At 39.1% G+C, this 17,076-nt stretch overlaps 1 protein-coding gene across 3 annotated transcripts in view; it reads right to left on the bottom strand.

The window, feature by feature from the left end:
• LOC111228396 (serine/threonine-protein kinase WNK1-like) overlaps nt 1–15,075 on the bottom strand; it is a 28,034-nt gene extending 12,959 nt beyond the window's left edge. For 2 of the 3 annotated variants that reach the window (XM_022754242.1, XM_022754244.1), the window contains exons 1-5: nt 14,451–14,529; nt 11,897–13,152; nt 3,626–3,798; nt 3,109–3,329; nt 1,294–1,451 (exon numbers count right to left, since the gene is read on the bottom strand). In XM_022754242.1, the coding sequence (XP_022609963.1) occupies nt 1,294–1,451; nt 3,109–3,329; nt 3,626–3,798; nt 11,897–12,691 (1,347 nt within the window). In that variant the 5' untranslated portion in view covers nt 12,692–13,152; nt 14,451–14,529. Of the gene's footprint in view, nt 1–1,293; nt 1,452–3,108; nt 3,330–3,625; nt 3,799–11,896; nt 13,153–14,450; nt 14,530–14,906 lie in introns of those variants that run through there. The other variant, XM_022754243.1, reaches the window with a different exon arrangement.
• Between the last annotated feature and the right edge of the window lie 2,001 nt (nt 15,076–17,076).

Genomic DNA, 17,076 nt, shown 5'->3' with positions numbered 1-17,076 from the left:
CTTAATCAGCACCACAAAAACATCTCTTATATTTCAGATGACTGAAATTATTGCAACCCTAAGCCAACTTTCTCTTTCAATTTTGTGTTTGAATGTACCTCAAATCTCACAGTACAAAGTGGAGGAGGTTGCTTCTAAGAAACATAATTTCAACACAAATCCGTTCAAACAATGGTAAAAGGAAGCTATGTGTTCTGCCTGGTGGCATTTAAAGATTGTAAAATGTCAAGTGATGAGAAAAGGAGGGCATAAGTCGGTGGAGGACGCTGATGAGAGGTGACGAATTGAACCACTAGCAACAGGAAACTGCCTGGTGCTACAGGAAAACGGATGACGATGAATTGAGAGAGCTGTACACCTGAGCTGAAATGACAAAATAGGAAGAACAACAGCCCATCTCTCCAAGGAATACTACTGTAAAAACAGAGGATGTCATACTGCCTAAATGTAGACTTAACAACACAATAGCACTTTGTTTCTCAAGTGAGGCAAGTGTGTTTGGTGCTCTGCAGTATGAGCTATTTGTGGCTCATTAAGAGAGCTAAGAACTCAATACTTTGCACTAGGGTAAATAAAAAATGCTCTGTTGAATCACGTAGCAGACTTCAGTGTTTGTGCTTTGCAGTTAATGGTAAACTGAAGGTATTGATAGAGATAGAGATTTCAAGGCACATTTTAGATAACAGTCTAGGAACAAGATCAACCTTTTTAACCCGAGACTTGCAATTACATGAATCATGGGTATGAATCATATCAGTGACTATGTATTTCAATAGTAAGCCAGTATGAACTGTATGAATAAGACTTAAAATATGTGTTTTTCTATGACAGTTACTGCCCTTCTGGCATCATCACAAGACTAAACCATTAGCCCTTAAGAAAACAGCAGGACTGTGCTTGTTCAGGGTCTTATCAATCCTCCACACCTAGTCTACATGTTTAACCATCACACTTCAACATAATCCAGAGGGAAAGAAGGAAAGTAAAAGAAAAACAGTATGGAGGTGAAGCAAAGGGGCTTGTTGGTGTAAATAACATGTTTTCTCTAGGAGGTTTTCTAAGTTTGTGGGTTCTTCAAACAGGGCAAAGGAAATCATCTGGGAGATACAGGAATACACCCAAGTTAAGAGGTGAAATACAATACTAGAAGATAGAAATGTAATATAAGCTTCATACAGAGGTGACAGCAGGAATATAAAATTATTCCAGAATGGGACACTAGCCTTCTTGGCACATAGGAAGAGGTGAAGGCAGGGCAGAGGGGTGACATGGATGGTTGAAAAGAAGACTTACGCTGGTAACTCTGCGGTAGATCTGTGCAGCATTCTGGCACTCTGAGTAAGGGTACTCTGAGGTGGCCATCTCCAGCATGCACATTCCAAAGGCATACACATCCACTGACTCGTCGTACTTCTCCTCATACATCTCAGGCGCCATGAACTCAGGGGTACCTTAAATCAAAACAACTATTCAGAACTCTCGAACTCCCTTACTGATTGAGTGGGGTTCTCACAACCCATTGCCCCTCTGCTCCTCTAACCCATGAGGGGTTGAGGAAGAGGAGGATGAGAAGAGTGACCAGCCTGTAGACATCTCCTGGAGTAGAACCTGTGAGGTGAAAGTTGGAAGAGAGAGAAAAAAGAAAAGGGGAAGGAAAGCAAAAAAGAGACAGAAAACAAAAAAGGAAGGAGAAGCTGGGCTCAGTTAGACTGCAGAGAAGAAGGCACGTGTTTGTCTGTGTAAGACCTTAACATGTTGCAATGTAAGAATATGACTGAGGTTACCAATGTGCAGACCACACTTGTTAGCCAAAATGAATGTTATTCACAACGTTCAAAAATTTGCTTTAAAATTAGGCACTTGAGAATAATACCCAGGTCAGAATACAGTGCAATTTGTTCAAAGGGATGCCAATGATCTCTGTAAGAGAAATAAGACTAGCTATGGAAATAACTTTTGTCAAGACCTTACCTTACAACAACATTAACATTGCCCTCTATAGTAGACTCACCTTTCGAAGTCTGACTTACCATCTCTTCTTGACCTGCAGGAGAAAACTGTTATGGTCAAGGCTGAGAGAAGCAGATCCCATAGCTAGTTACTGTGCTGAGCAGTGTGTCCCTGCACATCAGCCTTGTTCAGTTAATTGATGATTTTACCTTCAATATCAGGTCTTACGCAGAAAAACTGATTTGGTTATTTGAATGTAATTGTTTTTGATATTGATGTGTGTTACAGCACACTGTCAGACTTACCAGGCCCATAAAAGTTCATACTTACTCAATGACCAGCAGTACCCTATTCATTCCAAACAGCAGAATGGGGCACAGCTGAGGCTAGAGCCTACATTTTAAAAACATACCCAAGAATGTGAAAGTAAAAAAATAAAATAAAAACAAAACAAAAATCAAAGACAAAGGCTGACAGAGAGAAAGTGGGGAGAGCTCTCTGGACACAAAGATGGAGCAAAAAGATTCTGCGGTCCTGCAATATTTTAAAAGACAGTAAGAGACAAACACTAGGGAAAAAAAAAAAAAACCTGTAGAGGCAAACCCATAGAAAGAGATGTTAAACATTATAGGTGTAACTGGCAAACAGACCACATATTTCCAAACCACAGAACAAAGACCAGTCTAAGACAGAAGCAAAGGCCATACCTTTAGCCATGGCCAGGTTAGCCTGCAAGAAGGCATGACAACTATTATAATAATGATATTAATATTTAACAGTCGGAGAAATGTTAGGCGCTACTTACATTCAGTAGGTGCCTGGAAAAAAACCCTCTTTTTTTGGAGAAACATAGAACAGAACTATTCTGTACAATGACCAAACTTGATAAAAATACTGTGCGAGTTCAGAGAGCGAAAGCCTTGTGGTTATCTCCCTAAGATTACCACAGTGTTTGGCCTCCATTTGAGCTGTGGTTTGAGAGACAGCTGAAACGCTGTGGTCTGTTTTTGAACCACATCGTCAGAAAAACAAGTAAAAGGAAAATACCTTCTTTAAACATCATCATTTTCAATAGAAACAGTATATCAGGACCTCAGAAAAGGTACTGCCCTGCAGCAGGACAGGGACCAGGAGGTAGAAATGACTTTGGAGTCGTACCTATAACACTCTTGGCAAAGGATGCACGCTTGAGTGTGGCCAGTCCCAGGTCTCCTATCTTGACGGATCCTGTTGGGCCTGTGATGAAAATGTTGTCACACTTAAGGTCCCTGTGGATGATGGGGGGAGCCCGAGTATGAAGGAAGTGAAGCCCCTTGAGGATTTGTCTACACCAGCTCCGCAGCACTTTAATTTTCATCACTTTAAAACGCTTCAGATATCTAAAAGAAAACAGACCAGAATTTTCATACATCCTCTGTGCTACATTTTTCAAAGTATCAAAGATAACACTTAACAAATAAAGCTAGCAAATTTAGTGTTTCCTGCACAATTCTTAATAAAAGCAACTAAAAAGTGCTAATACTTTTTCTTTTGTATTCAATTACATATTCAAGTTATATTACATCATCCGTTTATTAAAAGTTAAACATATGTGGCACAGCCCTAGTGTATACTGTACATACAGTATGAGTCCTGCATTAATGTGTTTGTTAGCTCTACCAAGTTTGAGACTCACGTTTTGAGTGTGCCAGAAGTCATGAGTTCAGTGACCAGTACAATGCACTTCCTGCCTTTGGAGGGTCCCTCCCAGGAGTCGTAAAAACGGACAATGTTGGGATGCTGTAGTCCCTTTAACATCCCTGCTTCCTCCTTAAAGCGCTGTCGCTCTGTCTTTGACAACTTACGATCCTGCAGGGGACAAAAGGGAAATACTTAAAGATTTCACACAACACAGAGGGCAGGACTATTTATTGATGTATACAGAATAATTTAGAGCAATGAAAAAGTAATGTGCAAATATCTAGAATAATGAATATTATCAATATTAATGGCCAAATAAAATGTTTTTTCCCTAAGCAGCATCTGAATGCATCAATTTATGAGAAAAAAATATTTTTGAATCTATAGTCAAGTTGACATTCTAGGTTTGACAACCTGACATTTTCAACCTGACGTTTTCAATAGAAGGTTAACTAAAACAGTATGACAATATACAGTTCCTTCTGTAGACCCAAAATTGCTCATATGCTCTAACACAAGTGCACATAGAGATTGGGGCACAGGGATGTGGCCCTGTTTTCTCTGGCAAGGAACATATCTAGCCTTGTCCTAGATTCCAAGCAAACCAAAACGAGAAAAGAGCCACAGCAAAGATCAGTACAGACTGTTAGACAGACAAAAACAAACAGACAGACACACAGCACTCTAAAGTAGGTTTAAGTATGTATTATTAAATAAATAATAAATAATATATCAACATAACCAATATCAGTATACATTATACCATGTCATGTGCATACAGTGTGGTCCAAAAGTCTGGGACCACTTTCCCATTTATTTGAATATAAATATATAAAATATTCATCATATTTGGATTATTTATTAGGACTGTGATTCTGGCTTGATTCATTCTGTTAATTTACACTGTGTAGCATTATTGTCTGTATCAACAACGATAGTAGATAATGAATATTAATACTGATATATTACTCAGCCCTTCAGATACCAACTGTATCTGGTTTAAAGCTAACATTCTGCTCACCACGGCCTGTATTCTGAAAGAAAGATATCGACAGTCGACAAATGTCTGGCAGCTGATGCGTTTGTCAATGAATCATAGCAAAATGTATATAGATCTGATGGCACTCTGCCCAGTGGGGTTTAACATTCCATAAACTGACCAATGCATATATAAGGATTGGCAGAAATGCCTTTTGTAGGGTCTGTATATTAAGAAAAAAATCTGGAATGTGTACAACCACCCTTCTCAGGTTTCCTGAGTAATTCCTGGTGTGACCTACATTTACAACATGCATACAGACTATAGAGCAGCTAACCAATACCAGTTAGACAAGCCCAGTGAAACCCCGCAGCCAAAGACCTCCCTTGAAAACCCCAGAGACCTGGCTGCAGCCCAGGCTGTCCAGGAAATTCAGCCCACTGGAGCCCCATGGAGAGTGTTAGACTTTGTGTATGTGTCAGCACGAGATAGAAAACTTTCCAGTGATTGACATCACATGAAGAAAAATATACTTGAGACCACTGCAACCTCTGCTGGAGGTAATTTGGAGGTTTAAGGTTGAATGTTTGAAATGTCTGGGGCAACGTAGGGCAGACAAAATGAGAAGTTGAAGGGAAATGTGTAAACAATTAGGAGAAGGAGACGACACTGAGTCACGGAGCAATGTCAAGAAACAGAGGGTGAAGGAAGATAGGCAAGTAATGGAGGCTCCACCATGTACTTGGAACAACTGACCTACTTTCCACAGTATTTATCTAGTGGGGCAGTGGCTCCCCTTTGTCTTTCTGCACATCATGTGAAAATAGTCATGCAAAATATCCACTGCAGCAGTCACAGCCTCAGAATTCTTAGCCTAGGGTGTGCAGCACCCCAGCCCCCACACATACCAAACTACTGTATCAATGACAGCATTTCTACTGTAGGCTCACTGCCACTTTGATAACTCATTTAAAACAAGTCTTCCCTATAGTCCAAACCAGTTAAAACTACATTCTCCATAATGTGTAGGATAAAATTATTCACCTGCTTAACTGACATCTACTTCAATTTCTAGGAAGAAAACACTCAAGCAATTGGGAGTGTTAATTTGTGAAGACACATGCTAACACTGCTATGACCTAACAAAGCACATTCTTTGGGAAATCTACTTAACAGATGGCTGCATATTTTTGCTGTATGTAGTATAATGACAAGAAGCAAGCAGATTTAACTTGACAAAGACGACAAAAGTGATCAGAAAGTAGTATGTTTAGTTTGCACTTTCAAAGGCAGACTATTGCCATTTAATTGCCATTAAATTTAATTGACAATTACCATTTTAGTAAATACAAGATATCTAAATTTTAAGACGCCACCTCAGCAGACCTATCAGCTGAAGTGGCTGTGGCTTTCTTATCCCACCTCAGCTCTACTCAGTGTCCCCCATATTTAACATAATTTAGATTGCCTAGCTCAAAAACTTACCAAGATGATCACAATAACAACATCAAGTGTAAATCATTATTTCAAAACCTTTAGGTGCTTTTATAGAATCTGTGCCCATAATTTTCTACAGACAATGGTGCAGTCACATTCTGGATATCATTTTGAGGAAGAGGCTTTGAAAGTCTATAAATTAGGAAACCTAACCTGGCAGGCACTCGAAGGGCAGCAGCAGCTGCAGTTGAGCCACAGCATCTGACAAAGTGGGCATGAGTCATTTCACTAAAGAGCTGTGTTGCTACCACTGCCTCTGCAATATTATAACTCAGTTGTGAATACTGCCATCTCTGAATGTGATAAACTGATAGAAAGAGTACACGGAAACTAGAATTACCGCTTCGCAGTTGTATGATATGATTGAATGATATTGTGTTCACAAGGCGAAAACCGTCTTTTGTGAGGTCACCGTGACCTTTGACCTTTAACCACCAAAATCTTATCAGTTCAACCATTAGTCCAAGTGAATGTTTGTGCCAAATTTGAAGAAATTCCCTCAAGGCGTTACTGAGATATTGTATTCATGAGAATGGGATGGATGGATGGTCAGATGGACAGCCGGATGGAAAACTCGAAAACATAATACCCCCAGCTCTGTCTATCGCCGGTGAGGAGGCATAAAAAAAAGACTTTTTAATCAAGGTATTTAATTGTACTGGTTCATTATATCTCACTGCCGACAATAAGAATCAGGACATGCCTGTAATTGCGTTTCTAATAGACACAAAGCAATTCCTACCTCGGTGACAACAAGCAGGAGACTACTCTGCAGGAATCAAACTGTAAATCAATCAGAATACAATTACAAATCAACCAATCAGATATTGAAAACAAATTAAACAATATAATCTTTCATCAGTTTTCAGTAAAATTGTACTGTGACAATATGAACATCCTCCAAATGAATGGAAAAAAATGGGAAAAAATGTTTAACAGTAGAAGTATGTTCATTGTGCTATTTCATACATTTGCCATGCCATCAGAAAAATACTGCTATGAATATTATATTAGTTTCAACCATAGTCACCAATCCCCAATACTATCTAAACAACTTTATGACCTAAGGCGTTTCCATATAACATAAATCACAGCTAATGACAGTTAACTACAGTATCACCAAAGCATAGCAGAAAGTACTGCTTCTAGGCAAAGGCTATCATAAATAACCCAACAACCCTAAAAATAGATTGAGTGAAAAAAAAAAAAAGAAAAAAAAAAAGCCTGTGATCATGCCATGGGCTGGCTCTGTCAGGTCCCTGCTCTGAGGTTGACACTGAGGGCGAGATGGAGCCCTCTGGGTAACATTGGTTAAGATCTGGGTAACATCTGAAAACCAAGAAGCCATGTTTAATAGTGTTACTTAGTTAAAGCATTAAGTGCAGTATGTCTCTGTGGGAAGAAACCAAGACTCAGTGAGACATGGCAATGAGGTCAAATATCACTGTGACTGTTAGTCAAGCTGTCAGCAAACGACATGATGACGGATCCAGGCCATTTCCGATATGCCAGTATGTCCATTCAACTGATTTAATGGTGCAGAAAAGAAAACTTAATGCAAAAAAGCAGGGTCGAAGAAGGCACAAATAAAGTCAACATAATGAACCGTAAAAGCACATTGCTTGAAAATGCTTTGTTGATGACAGCCACTAAATGCTCACCTTTTGGTGAGAGTGATTTGGTTGATTTGTATGATTCAGAAGCTTCTATAAATAATTTTTTTTATGAGAGCACTTTTTCTGAAATCAGCCTACACTCATATATAAATACACAGATAATATATGTAAAGTGTATATGGTGTATTCCCACTATAGTCTATACATTCTTAGACACTTTTTATAGTTAATGAAAAACTGAGAAAGTATCAAGGCAGGGACAACATCTGTTTGTAAATTAAATAACGACAATAATAATGAGGGAAAAGTGGAAAACAAAAAGCTTAGGTTTCTTGTGATTTTGTAATTCACAAAACATAAAAAGTTCTGGTCCAACATCTTTACTACTCATGTCAACAATCTTAGACAAATTAGACTGCAAACCACTGAATGCCATACAGAAGCCTACTCCACAGTTTCACTGAGGAATGCTGACAATGCATTTAGGAATTTTACTGTACTAAATGTAACATTTCTTCCCAATTAGGTCATGTTTAACACAGAATTAAGCAATTTAAACTCAAAATCTTATGGTACACCCAAAGACTACTAATCACGAAGAGTAATTACAGATGAGTCACTGTTATACTACTTGGATACAGCATGTCACTCCCAGCGGATGCCATTAGCCAGCTGGACATGAAGCTCTCATAACTTCTACAGAATACCTTTGGTTCTCTTCCTCATCTTTCAACGTTTGGCTTCCGCCACTACTGGAGAGGAAAGAGGTGGGGAGGAAACGAGTGGAAGATGACATGGCTGAAGATGGATGAGTGAGCAGGAGAGGGGAGGCTCCTAAATTTATTCCTCTTTTTTTCTTCAACTTCCTCTCTGTGGTGACCTACTTATTGTTCAGACATGCCTGCAATGTGAGATCCGGAACAACAAATGTAGGGGGTTCATGGGTGGGTGAAAAATGGTGGACGCCTAGAAATTCTTAGACGATTGTGGACAGATGGCCTGTCAGACTGACTAAGCCAGGGCTATTTCATTTAAACTTTACACACTAAAGGTTTTAGCCATGATTGCAGCATAGCTTGAGGGAAGGCAAAGTGGATTGGTTGGTCTGTCAGTCAAACACTCTAGTCAGAGTGAAATATCTCTGCTACTACTGGAGTATTTGTCATGACATGTGGTACAAAAATTCCATTTGTTGAACACTTTGAAATTAATGTTGTTGTATAGTCCCTGAAAAATAATATAGTAAATAAAAAAAATAAATTAAAAACACTTCTTTGAACAACCCTAGGTAAAAATTTGCATTTTTTGTCCCAGCAGTGGTAGGGATCTGAGAATAGCACTGTTGGTTTTCTGGTGTATGATGAGCTTTACAGCCTCACAGGAATGCTAGTTTAGGTCTGGAATTTTTGCTATTAGAAGATTAAAGGATTTTAGGAGGGAAAACCTGTCAGACTGGTCAGCATTCAGGCACGGGTTCTACTGTTGATTCCAGCTAACAACAAATTCCCAGTGAACAAACAAGTACCAAGACTGATTAATTTCTGCATCACTGATTATAGCATTAACAGGAAACAAAACAAAAGTGTATTAATGGAATGAGCCACTAATCCTTTCTTTCATTGTTGGTCATCTTACAGTTTACAGTTTGTTCTGAATTTGAATTTTTACGTTTTAGGAAAATATGTGCATTTTTAATGCAACCATAGTATAAAAGTAGAAAATGGTCAATATACTTTTTTTACTGTCAAAAGCACCTAAATGTAAATGGCTGTAATTACATATTTGTTTGAAAAGACATTGAACAATTGAAACTAAACTCAAAACGTTTACAGAAATTAATGTATGCCTTTTTTAACACTATATTAAAAAAAATGTATATATATATGCCCTCAGGATGTGTGGGGAATGTAATGCCAGCACTTGATCATGGGACAGCTTTAACGCGCATGTATGAGGGGATTTCAGGTTTTGTGTAGTTGAACCGTTTCTCATACTGAAACTCTTTAGTTGACAGAGGAAGGAGAATGAGTGTCAGGTTACATGTTCATATTTCAGAACAGACCACAAGCATTAAACAAAGCTGTTCTCATTCAACTGTAAGAATTTCAATAAATCCCCCCTTTCCACTGGATCGCTCTCTCAATACAAGTAGTAACTGACAAAGACCCAGCTAAATCCTACAACAAGAGGAATCATTTTATACAAACCAACCAAACAAAGAGATGGGGTATGTCTTAGCTATGATTTTCACCTGCCTTTTCAAACTGGTCCACAGAAAGTCACCAGAGACCACAAGGATATTTTTCTGTCTGATAACATCAGACCAGTGATAACCAGTCAATAAATCTATTCATTATTCAAGAAACAAGAAATTGAAAATCATAAATCACTTTAGTCAACTGGCTCTGGTAAATTATGATTTCCACTTATCATTAGCTCACATGTACCCTATATAACAACATTCTCTCTTGCCATAAATAAAGTCAAATGTATACTAACAGGGGAGGTAAATATAAGCGACCAGGCATAGTAAAAACTATCAAAGAGCTTTCTATGCATGCTGCAGTAGTTGGCCAAAGTAAGTTGCTTTAAGATCAAAAGGAAGAAAAAAAAAAGACAAGAATGACTAAGTATACAACCTCAAGGTGTAATATTAACTGAAGGAGGTAGTAGTTGCTTGAAATTAAAAGAGTTAAGAAAAACAGAAAGGTAGGAAGTGGACTGATAGTTAAGAAACAGGCCTTGGCAGGCAAAGCCGGCCTGCTGCACTTCACACAGGAGATTCCTCTGTCAGGAATGTGACCCATTTTACATTCACACAGCATTCAGAGCAGAAATGCATTGAGCATGCGCATGATTCACTGTGTGAGGGGGGAGGGGCACGTGCCTCCGATCTTCACATTGTTCTGAAACCAGTGTGCATGTGTAGCTATAGCTGAATGTGCTGCTGTGTGAGGCCTGTGCCACTCATGACAGGGTGAAAGCGTGACAGTAAAAGCAAACAGTCATGTGGTGAATGAGGTCAAACTTTGCTATGGGCCATGTAGCTGCTTTACTGAACTGCGTACTGAATAGAGAGCAGAGCTACAATTTTTTCACCAGCATTTTAAAGAAAAATTCAAAGCAAAACGGTGGCATCTTTAATACTGTATTAAGATATAATAACAATGAAATGGATTCAAAAACAGAAATGATTTTAAGAAGAGAATTGAATTAGGTCAAAAATCTGATTTTGAGGAAAATCCCAGAAAAAATGTGTTTTTAAAAAGTAACTCAATTATAACTTCTGTTGCTGTATTTAGCCCTAGAAATTGTAAACAATAATAACTAATGGCATTTTAGAGTTTTACTGACTTTTACAGAATTTTAGGTGTTACATTTTCAAAAGGTGTAATAATAATCTAAATAATTAATCTACTTTTCCTGACAATAATTTCCCCAGTTATTACATAATTATTGTCATGATAATTCTGCATGTCTGGAAGACAGTTATCATAATTTATTTTAACTGGTATATAATGTCCTCTGCTGTTGTGAAAACAGGATACAGAAAATTAATATTATTACATGAATTCTGCACACTATGAGAGCAATGAGAAAAAAAGTCTACTTCAAAATCTAGTACAATCTAATTTCCTCTGTCTAATGTGTTAGATATTCCTTAATCAGTTATAAGCATTGAATATACAAGCCCTGACAGCTTCTGGTAATTTCCCAATGTCTTATGGGGAAGTAGACACTTTTAATTAAGACATTCAGTCTTAAGTGCAGTCATGCCAATCAGCATGGACTGAACTGTACCAAAAAATCTAAATTGGGAGTTTTTTGCTATGTTTTGCTGACAAATGCAATGTAAAACAATAAAAGGGAAATGCTAAGTATGTCTCTCAGAGGGAGAATGACAAGAGGCTGTAGCTCAGGTAACAGTGTGGAAGGATATTGTGTTAGCTCTACCCCACCTAGTAAAAGCAGGCCTAAACAAAGGAGATGACAACACTTGCCAGAGAATGCAACACTAAGGTAACTCAATTAAAGAACAAGAGTAACTAATGCCCTTGAAACTGCTAATATGTTGAGTCAGTGCACAAGATTAAAGTGAAAAAGGTATTGAAGTGACAGCAATAGCAATGAGGGAATATAAGTAATAAGAACAGTGGTTATCCCAATTTCATACCTGCAGCTCACACCAAGCCACCTCCACTGTGGTCTCAGTGTCCAAGCCCTTGTAGACAGTCTTGAAGGAGCCACGTCCAATTTCTATATCAAACTTTAAGAAACGCCCATCCGGTGATGTTCCTACTGCTTTGGTCTCTGCCTCTTCAATGTCATCCTGTACTTTTTTCTCAGCTTCTCTCTGCTCTGCCTCTGCTCGTGCCTTGGCAGAGTCCTTATCCTCTTCCTCCCCATCATCTTCATGATTTACCTTCACCTGAACAGTGCTTTCAGGTTCTGTTTGACTTGGCAATTCTCTTCCTAAGCCTGGTGTGGAGTGGGCTACTACCACCACTTCTCCATCACAGATATCTTGTACATTGGCTGGCTCCTGGTCTGAAGGCACTACATCCACATTGGCTATTTCTATATCTTTTCCTTCTTCTCCTCTTCCACTGTCAGCAGACTCCTGGTTTTGAGCTAAACTTGTATCAGTCGGCGGCAAATGAGCAGAAACAGCAGCTTGTTGTCGCTGGGGGACGGCTTCCCGTAGCTGCACCCGTTGAGGTGCAGGGATGGGGATCTTGCTGGGTAAAGGGAGAGCCAGTGCTGTGGCATTGGAATCACTGATGACACTGCGGCGCAAGAAACGGTGTTCAGGGTTACATCGATCTCGCTCCATGGTGTGATGCCGGCGTCTCACTTCTGTTGGCCGGCATTCACCCACCATTGAATCTGATCCAGAACTGGGGCCGTTTCCACTCTTCTGAGGGGGAGCCAGGAACTTCACCATTTTGTCGTCTGGCTTTTCCGACATCCCACCACCCTCACTTAGAGTTAGGGCGTACAATAACTGAAAAGTTAAAATAAGGATATTTCCATGTCCATCATACAGGCTTATATGAGCAATATCTATCTGTGCTTTAAAAAGAAAAAAGATAGAAAGGCCAACAACTTCTATCTCTGGCTGTCTTTTTTATTGCTCAAAGACGGTCTTTATAAATATAGTGCAGAGACTGGAGGTGTAAGATGGGAGGTGTTCTCTTGTAAATGGAAAAAGATTGAACACCACAGCAGAACACAGAGTGCTGATGTCGATACACAAGTCTCTTTAGGTCCACACCATCCATCCTGTAAGACCCAGGGTGTAGCCTCTATCAAGCATAAGGAATCACTGGTGAGGAACAAATGCTCACAGCCTGCAACAGGCACCAAACTTCCTACTGTAGGCAATGGTAGGATGGCCAGACACTTCAGATATGCCCAAGTCCAGTTTCACTGCAAGACAATAAAGAAAACAAAAGCTGCCTCAAATGTTTCAGAAAGTAACCAACATTATGTCAAATGTCAACAAGATTTGTAAGAAGCAAGTCTAAGTGTTCACAAATAGAATTTACAGTACACATAAAGTTTAATTACACTGCTTTACACATAAGCACAACTGACACACACCACATGCATTTATATTGTACTGCATTGAACCACCATCATTTTGTGATAAACTTTTGATAAAGCAAGATAAATCTCTCTTTAAAGTTCCCCTGCTTTGATACAATTTGCTGTCTTACCAAAGGACATGTCATATACCGTAGGGCACGTTTACCCTCACACTTGCTTCAGTGCAGGTCTTACTCAGTGTTATTGTATTTTTCAGCTATGCCCAATCGATACACCATTCAACTGGTTTATTTAGTAAGCATTAAAATTAACTATATTAAGTGTATAAGATAAATAAGTATTTAAGTATGCAATGCGTGACAAATCCCAAATGCATTCCATAGCCCATAGGAGTTACACACTAACCTCTAAATGCCTCTGACTTGTTAAAGAGCAGAAGCAATTGAGCACAGTTGACTGCTGATTCTTTCTCTGTCTCCAGTATAAACAAGAAATATATATAATTGCTATTTAAAAGGCTAATGAATATAGTCTGAACAAAAATTATGTCCAATATTGAAACAGCTCTGTACACTAAACGATAGACTGAACGATATTTTATCTTCTGCTGCAAAAGATCGGTGCAATTTAGTGTGATTATTTTTGCAATTGTTAAGAGGCTTGCAATGACAATCTTATTACTTATTAGTCATCTATACCCTGCCATGTTTGCAGCCATTACCAGCGTAGACAACTACAATGTCAAGACGAAACCTGGCAATGTTAGCGACAATAACATCCTGAAAAATAAAACAGACGACAGTTCAAATGAATTAAATTAGTATTTTAATTAACATAAACCTCGCCTTACGTACCTATATCTTCGTCGCTTTATAAGTGAAACAAGAGCCATTTGAAACGGCAACACCGAGCATACAAAGCAAGGAGGAGCAACGGCTCTTTGTTAGCCAGCTAACGAGCACAGCTAACACAGCGCTAGTTAGCTTGCGTTAGCTAATCCTCAACCAGTGAAACGTTAACCAACGATGAATTATTTCCCTGTCACGTCATTTATTTAAAATCATTCCGCCGTGTTTTTAGAAACAGCTTACACTTATTCCACGTAGCTACTTCGTACAGTCATTTGACGTATCTCTAAACGTTAGCAATAAGCGTTTACTGTATATTGACAACTTTACCGTATCCAAGTCCAGCTTCCATCCCTGACTGACCAACATTACAAGCCTTGCTAACACACCGGATACGATGTGACGCCGGTTGAAAAGCAACCAGGCAGTGACAAATAGCGCCAGTGCTACGCAGCTAGCTAATGTTAGCTAGGCGGGTCTTACTGTTGGCCTACGAGGCTAGACCCACCTCCTAGCTGCCCCCATTCAATTTGACGTTATTTGAGGGGTTAATAACACTGACGCTTCATTTGTTGTTACTACGCAATGTAAAATATACTTTGACAACCTGGTCCACGACGACTATTTCTAGCCGTCTGGTACACTCTCTACATTACATCTGTTAATGTTTGATAACGTTACACTCGTTAGCTGCTGTTCGTTGCTACGTCTGGCTTTGCTAATAGTTTTAGCATTGTAGCCCTTCACGACCTAGCTAGCGGCGCCGGGTGGCAGACAGCAACCTACCTCAGTATCGTATCCACAACACAGCCAACGGTCATCGGCGTTGAAATTGTTCACACAGCGTGAATCTGTCTTCGTATATATTAATGGGAACACATGTACATTATCCTTAAGTGTGAAGCGGGAACGTTACGCAGTTAGTGAATGTCAAAGTTAAGGTTTGTGGGCTCGCTTTCAGTTGCTACATATTAACGAAGAAACAGGTTTCTCCGAAAGCGCCTGCGCCAGTGAAGAATGACCTCATAACCATAACCATAACATACACACATCAATTTGAAGCACCTTCATGAAATTTTTACCTTTTTATCATTTAATCTGCCTGCATGTTTTATTTTATTGTATTTACTTATAATTTTGATGGCACCTTCCATTTCTTCAGTTTAACACGTCTGTTATGATAAATGGAAAATCGATGTTTTTTATTATTTAAATCAATACAGACAAAACACAGTTTTGACAAAACGTTTTAATTTGATCACACCATAAGTAGCTGTAAATAGGTTATGAGATGTGATCCCATTATTAAAACACAGAGAAGAATTGTTTATGAGCCATGACGTCTGCTCAATTTCCTTTATTTCGTGTACTGAAAAAAGAAAACAATCTGCAAGACCATTAGATTCTTTTGCAGCGATTATGTCGGTTTCACAGGTAAGCACTGCCCCCTGCTGGTATATGACATGGCATTTGTTTCCCCTATATAGTATTTCATCCAAAATGAAATGTTCACTGCTGAAGACAGTATATTTTCAGTGTCTAATTAATATTTTATTGTCAATTTCAGAGGAGGATACTCTAAACTGAATAGTAATAAACTACATTTTCAATAGTGCCTGCTTACTGAATGTAATTCTGAAACACTCCAGAGTTTGACCACAACTTTAACCTCTCCCATCATATTTACTCAAAGCAATGTATTTTTGTCAAAATGTTGGAAGGCCTGCTCCCTGCTACATCCTCGCACCGTAAATTCGTGGCCGCGCGTTTAAAATTCAAGCGTGGCGAGGAAGACCGCCGTGAACGCGCACAGGAGGCTTGACGTCACTGAGGCGCCCTGGCTCTCCTGAGCCGCTGGTACTGCTGGTAAAAAGATGGGAAAATCAGATAGACATCTATCGAGCAATTAACATAAAATGACCGTTTTTGCAGCAGATTTTCATCCACTTGACAGAGGATTCCTTGATGGCAGCGGTTTGAGCTCTACCAGACCACGAGAAAGGTAGTTTGTTTGGAGAGGTTTTCTCCACTGGCTATTGTGTTAGCGAGAAAAAATAGAGGTTCTGCTTGACCACATAAATTGGATGGACAAGCCTCCATATGTCACGTCGAGCTAACGCTAAATGTTATGTGTATTTGATATTTTAGCTCTTTCCTTGATATATAGTGGACTCACAGTTAGTTATGTGAAGCGCTGAATAAAGAAAACCGTAGCTTAAAATGAAAATCCGTTCAGTAGAGGAGGAGGAAAATGGATATGGTTTGATATGGGTGTCTCCAAAGCAGACCCTGTACGTTGTCGTAAAGATTTAGCAAAATGCTTCATTTCTAGTTTAATGTGTCACAATTTGACACCGCATGTAGTGGACTTATCACATCAAATATGTAGCTATCTATCTCAGAGGCTATTATTTCTATTTGTGTTCATTTTTACAAGCTGGAAGATTTTTTTCCCTTACAGTGTCCACCATGGACCAATCCCATTTGCCTCCCTTGCTAGTTTTAATCCATAGCGTCAGCACATTGAAAAAAGGATTCATTTATTCAAGATTTAGTCCTCGGGCAAAATGTGTGTACACACGTCTCACGCATAAAGACAACAATTTGGGGATAACACGTAGTTAAAGGTAGAAATGTCAGCCTTTACTGTTAGCCGGTATGTTAACGTAACGTTAGCTGCTAGCAAGGCCACGCAGACTACCTAGTTAAATGGCTGTGGTTGAAATTCAATTTAAAAACAAAATGCAAAACAGAGCACAAACCAGAATAGTCAGACACATTTCCGTACGCAAAAGATACGTGAAGTGTAACTCTTGTAACGTTACATACTAACATTTCGTCTCAAATGCTACTTACCAACAGGTACAACGTTACAGCATAACCTTTGAATAGGATAAACCTAAAATCTGTGGCTACAAAACTTTTCCACATCCGTCCTCAAGGAGATATGTAATAG

Source organism: Seriola dumerili, unplaced genomic scaffold, assembly GCF_002260705.1.
Source record: "Seriola dumerili isolate Sdu_G_001 unplaced genomic scaffold, Sdu_1.0 BDQW01000219.1, whole genome shotgun sequence".
Lineage (NCBI taxonomy): Eukaryota > Metazoa > Chordata > Actinopteri > Carangiformes > Carangidae > Seriola > Seriola dumerili.
This window is presented reverse-complemented; position numbering and strand designations above follow the sequence as displayed.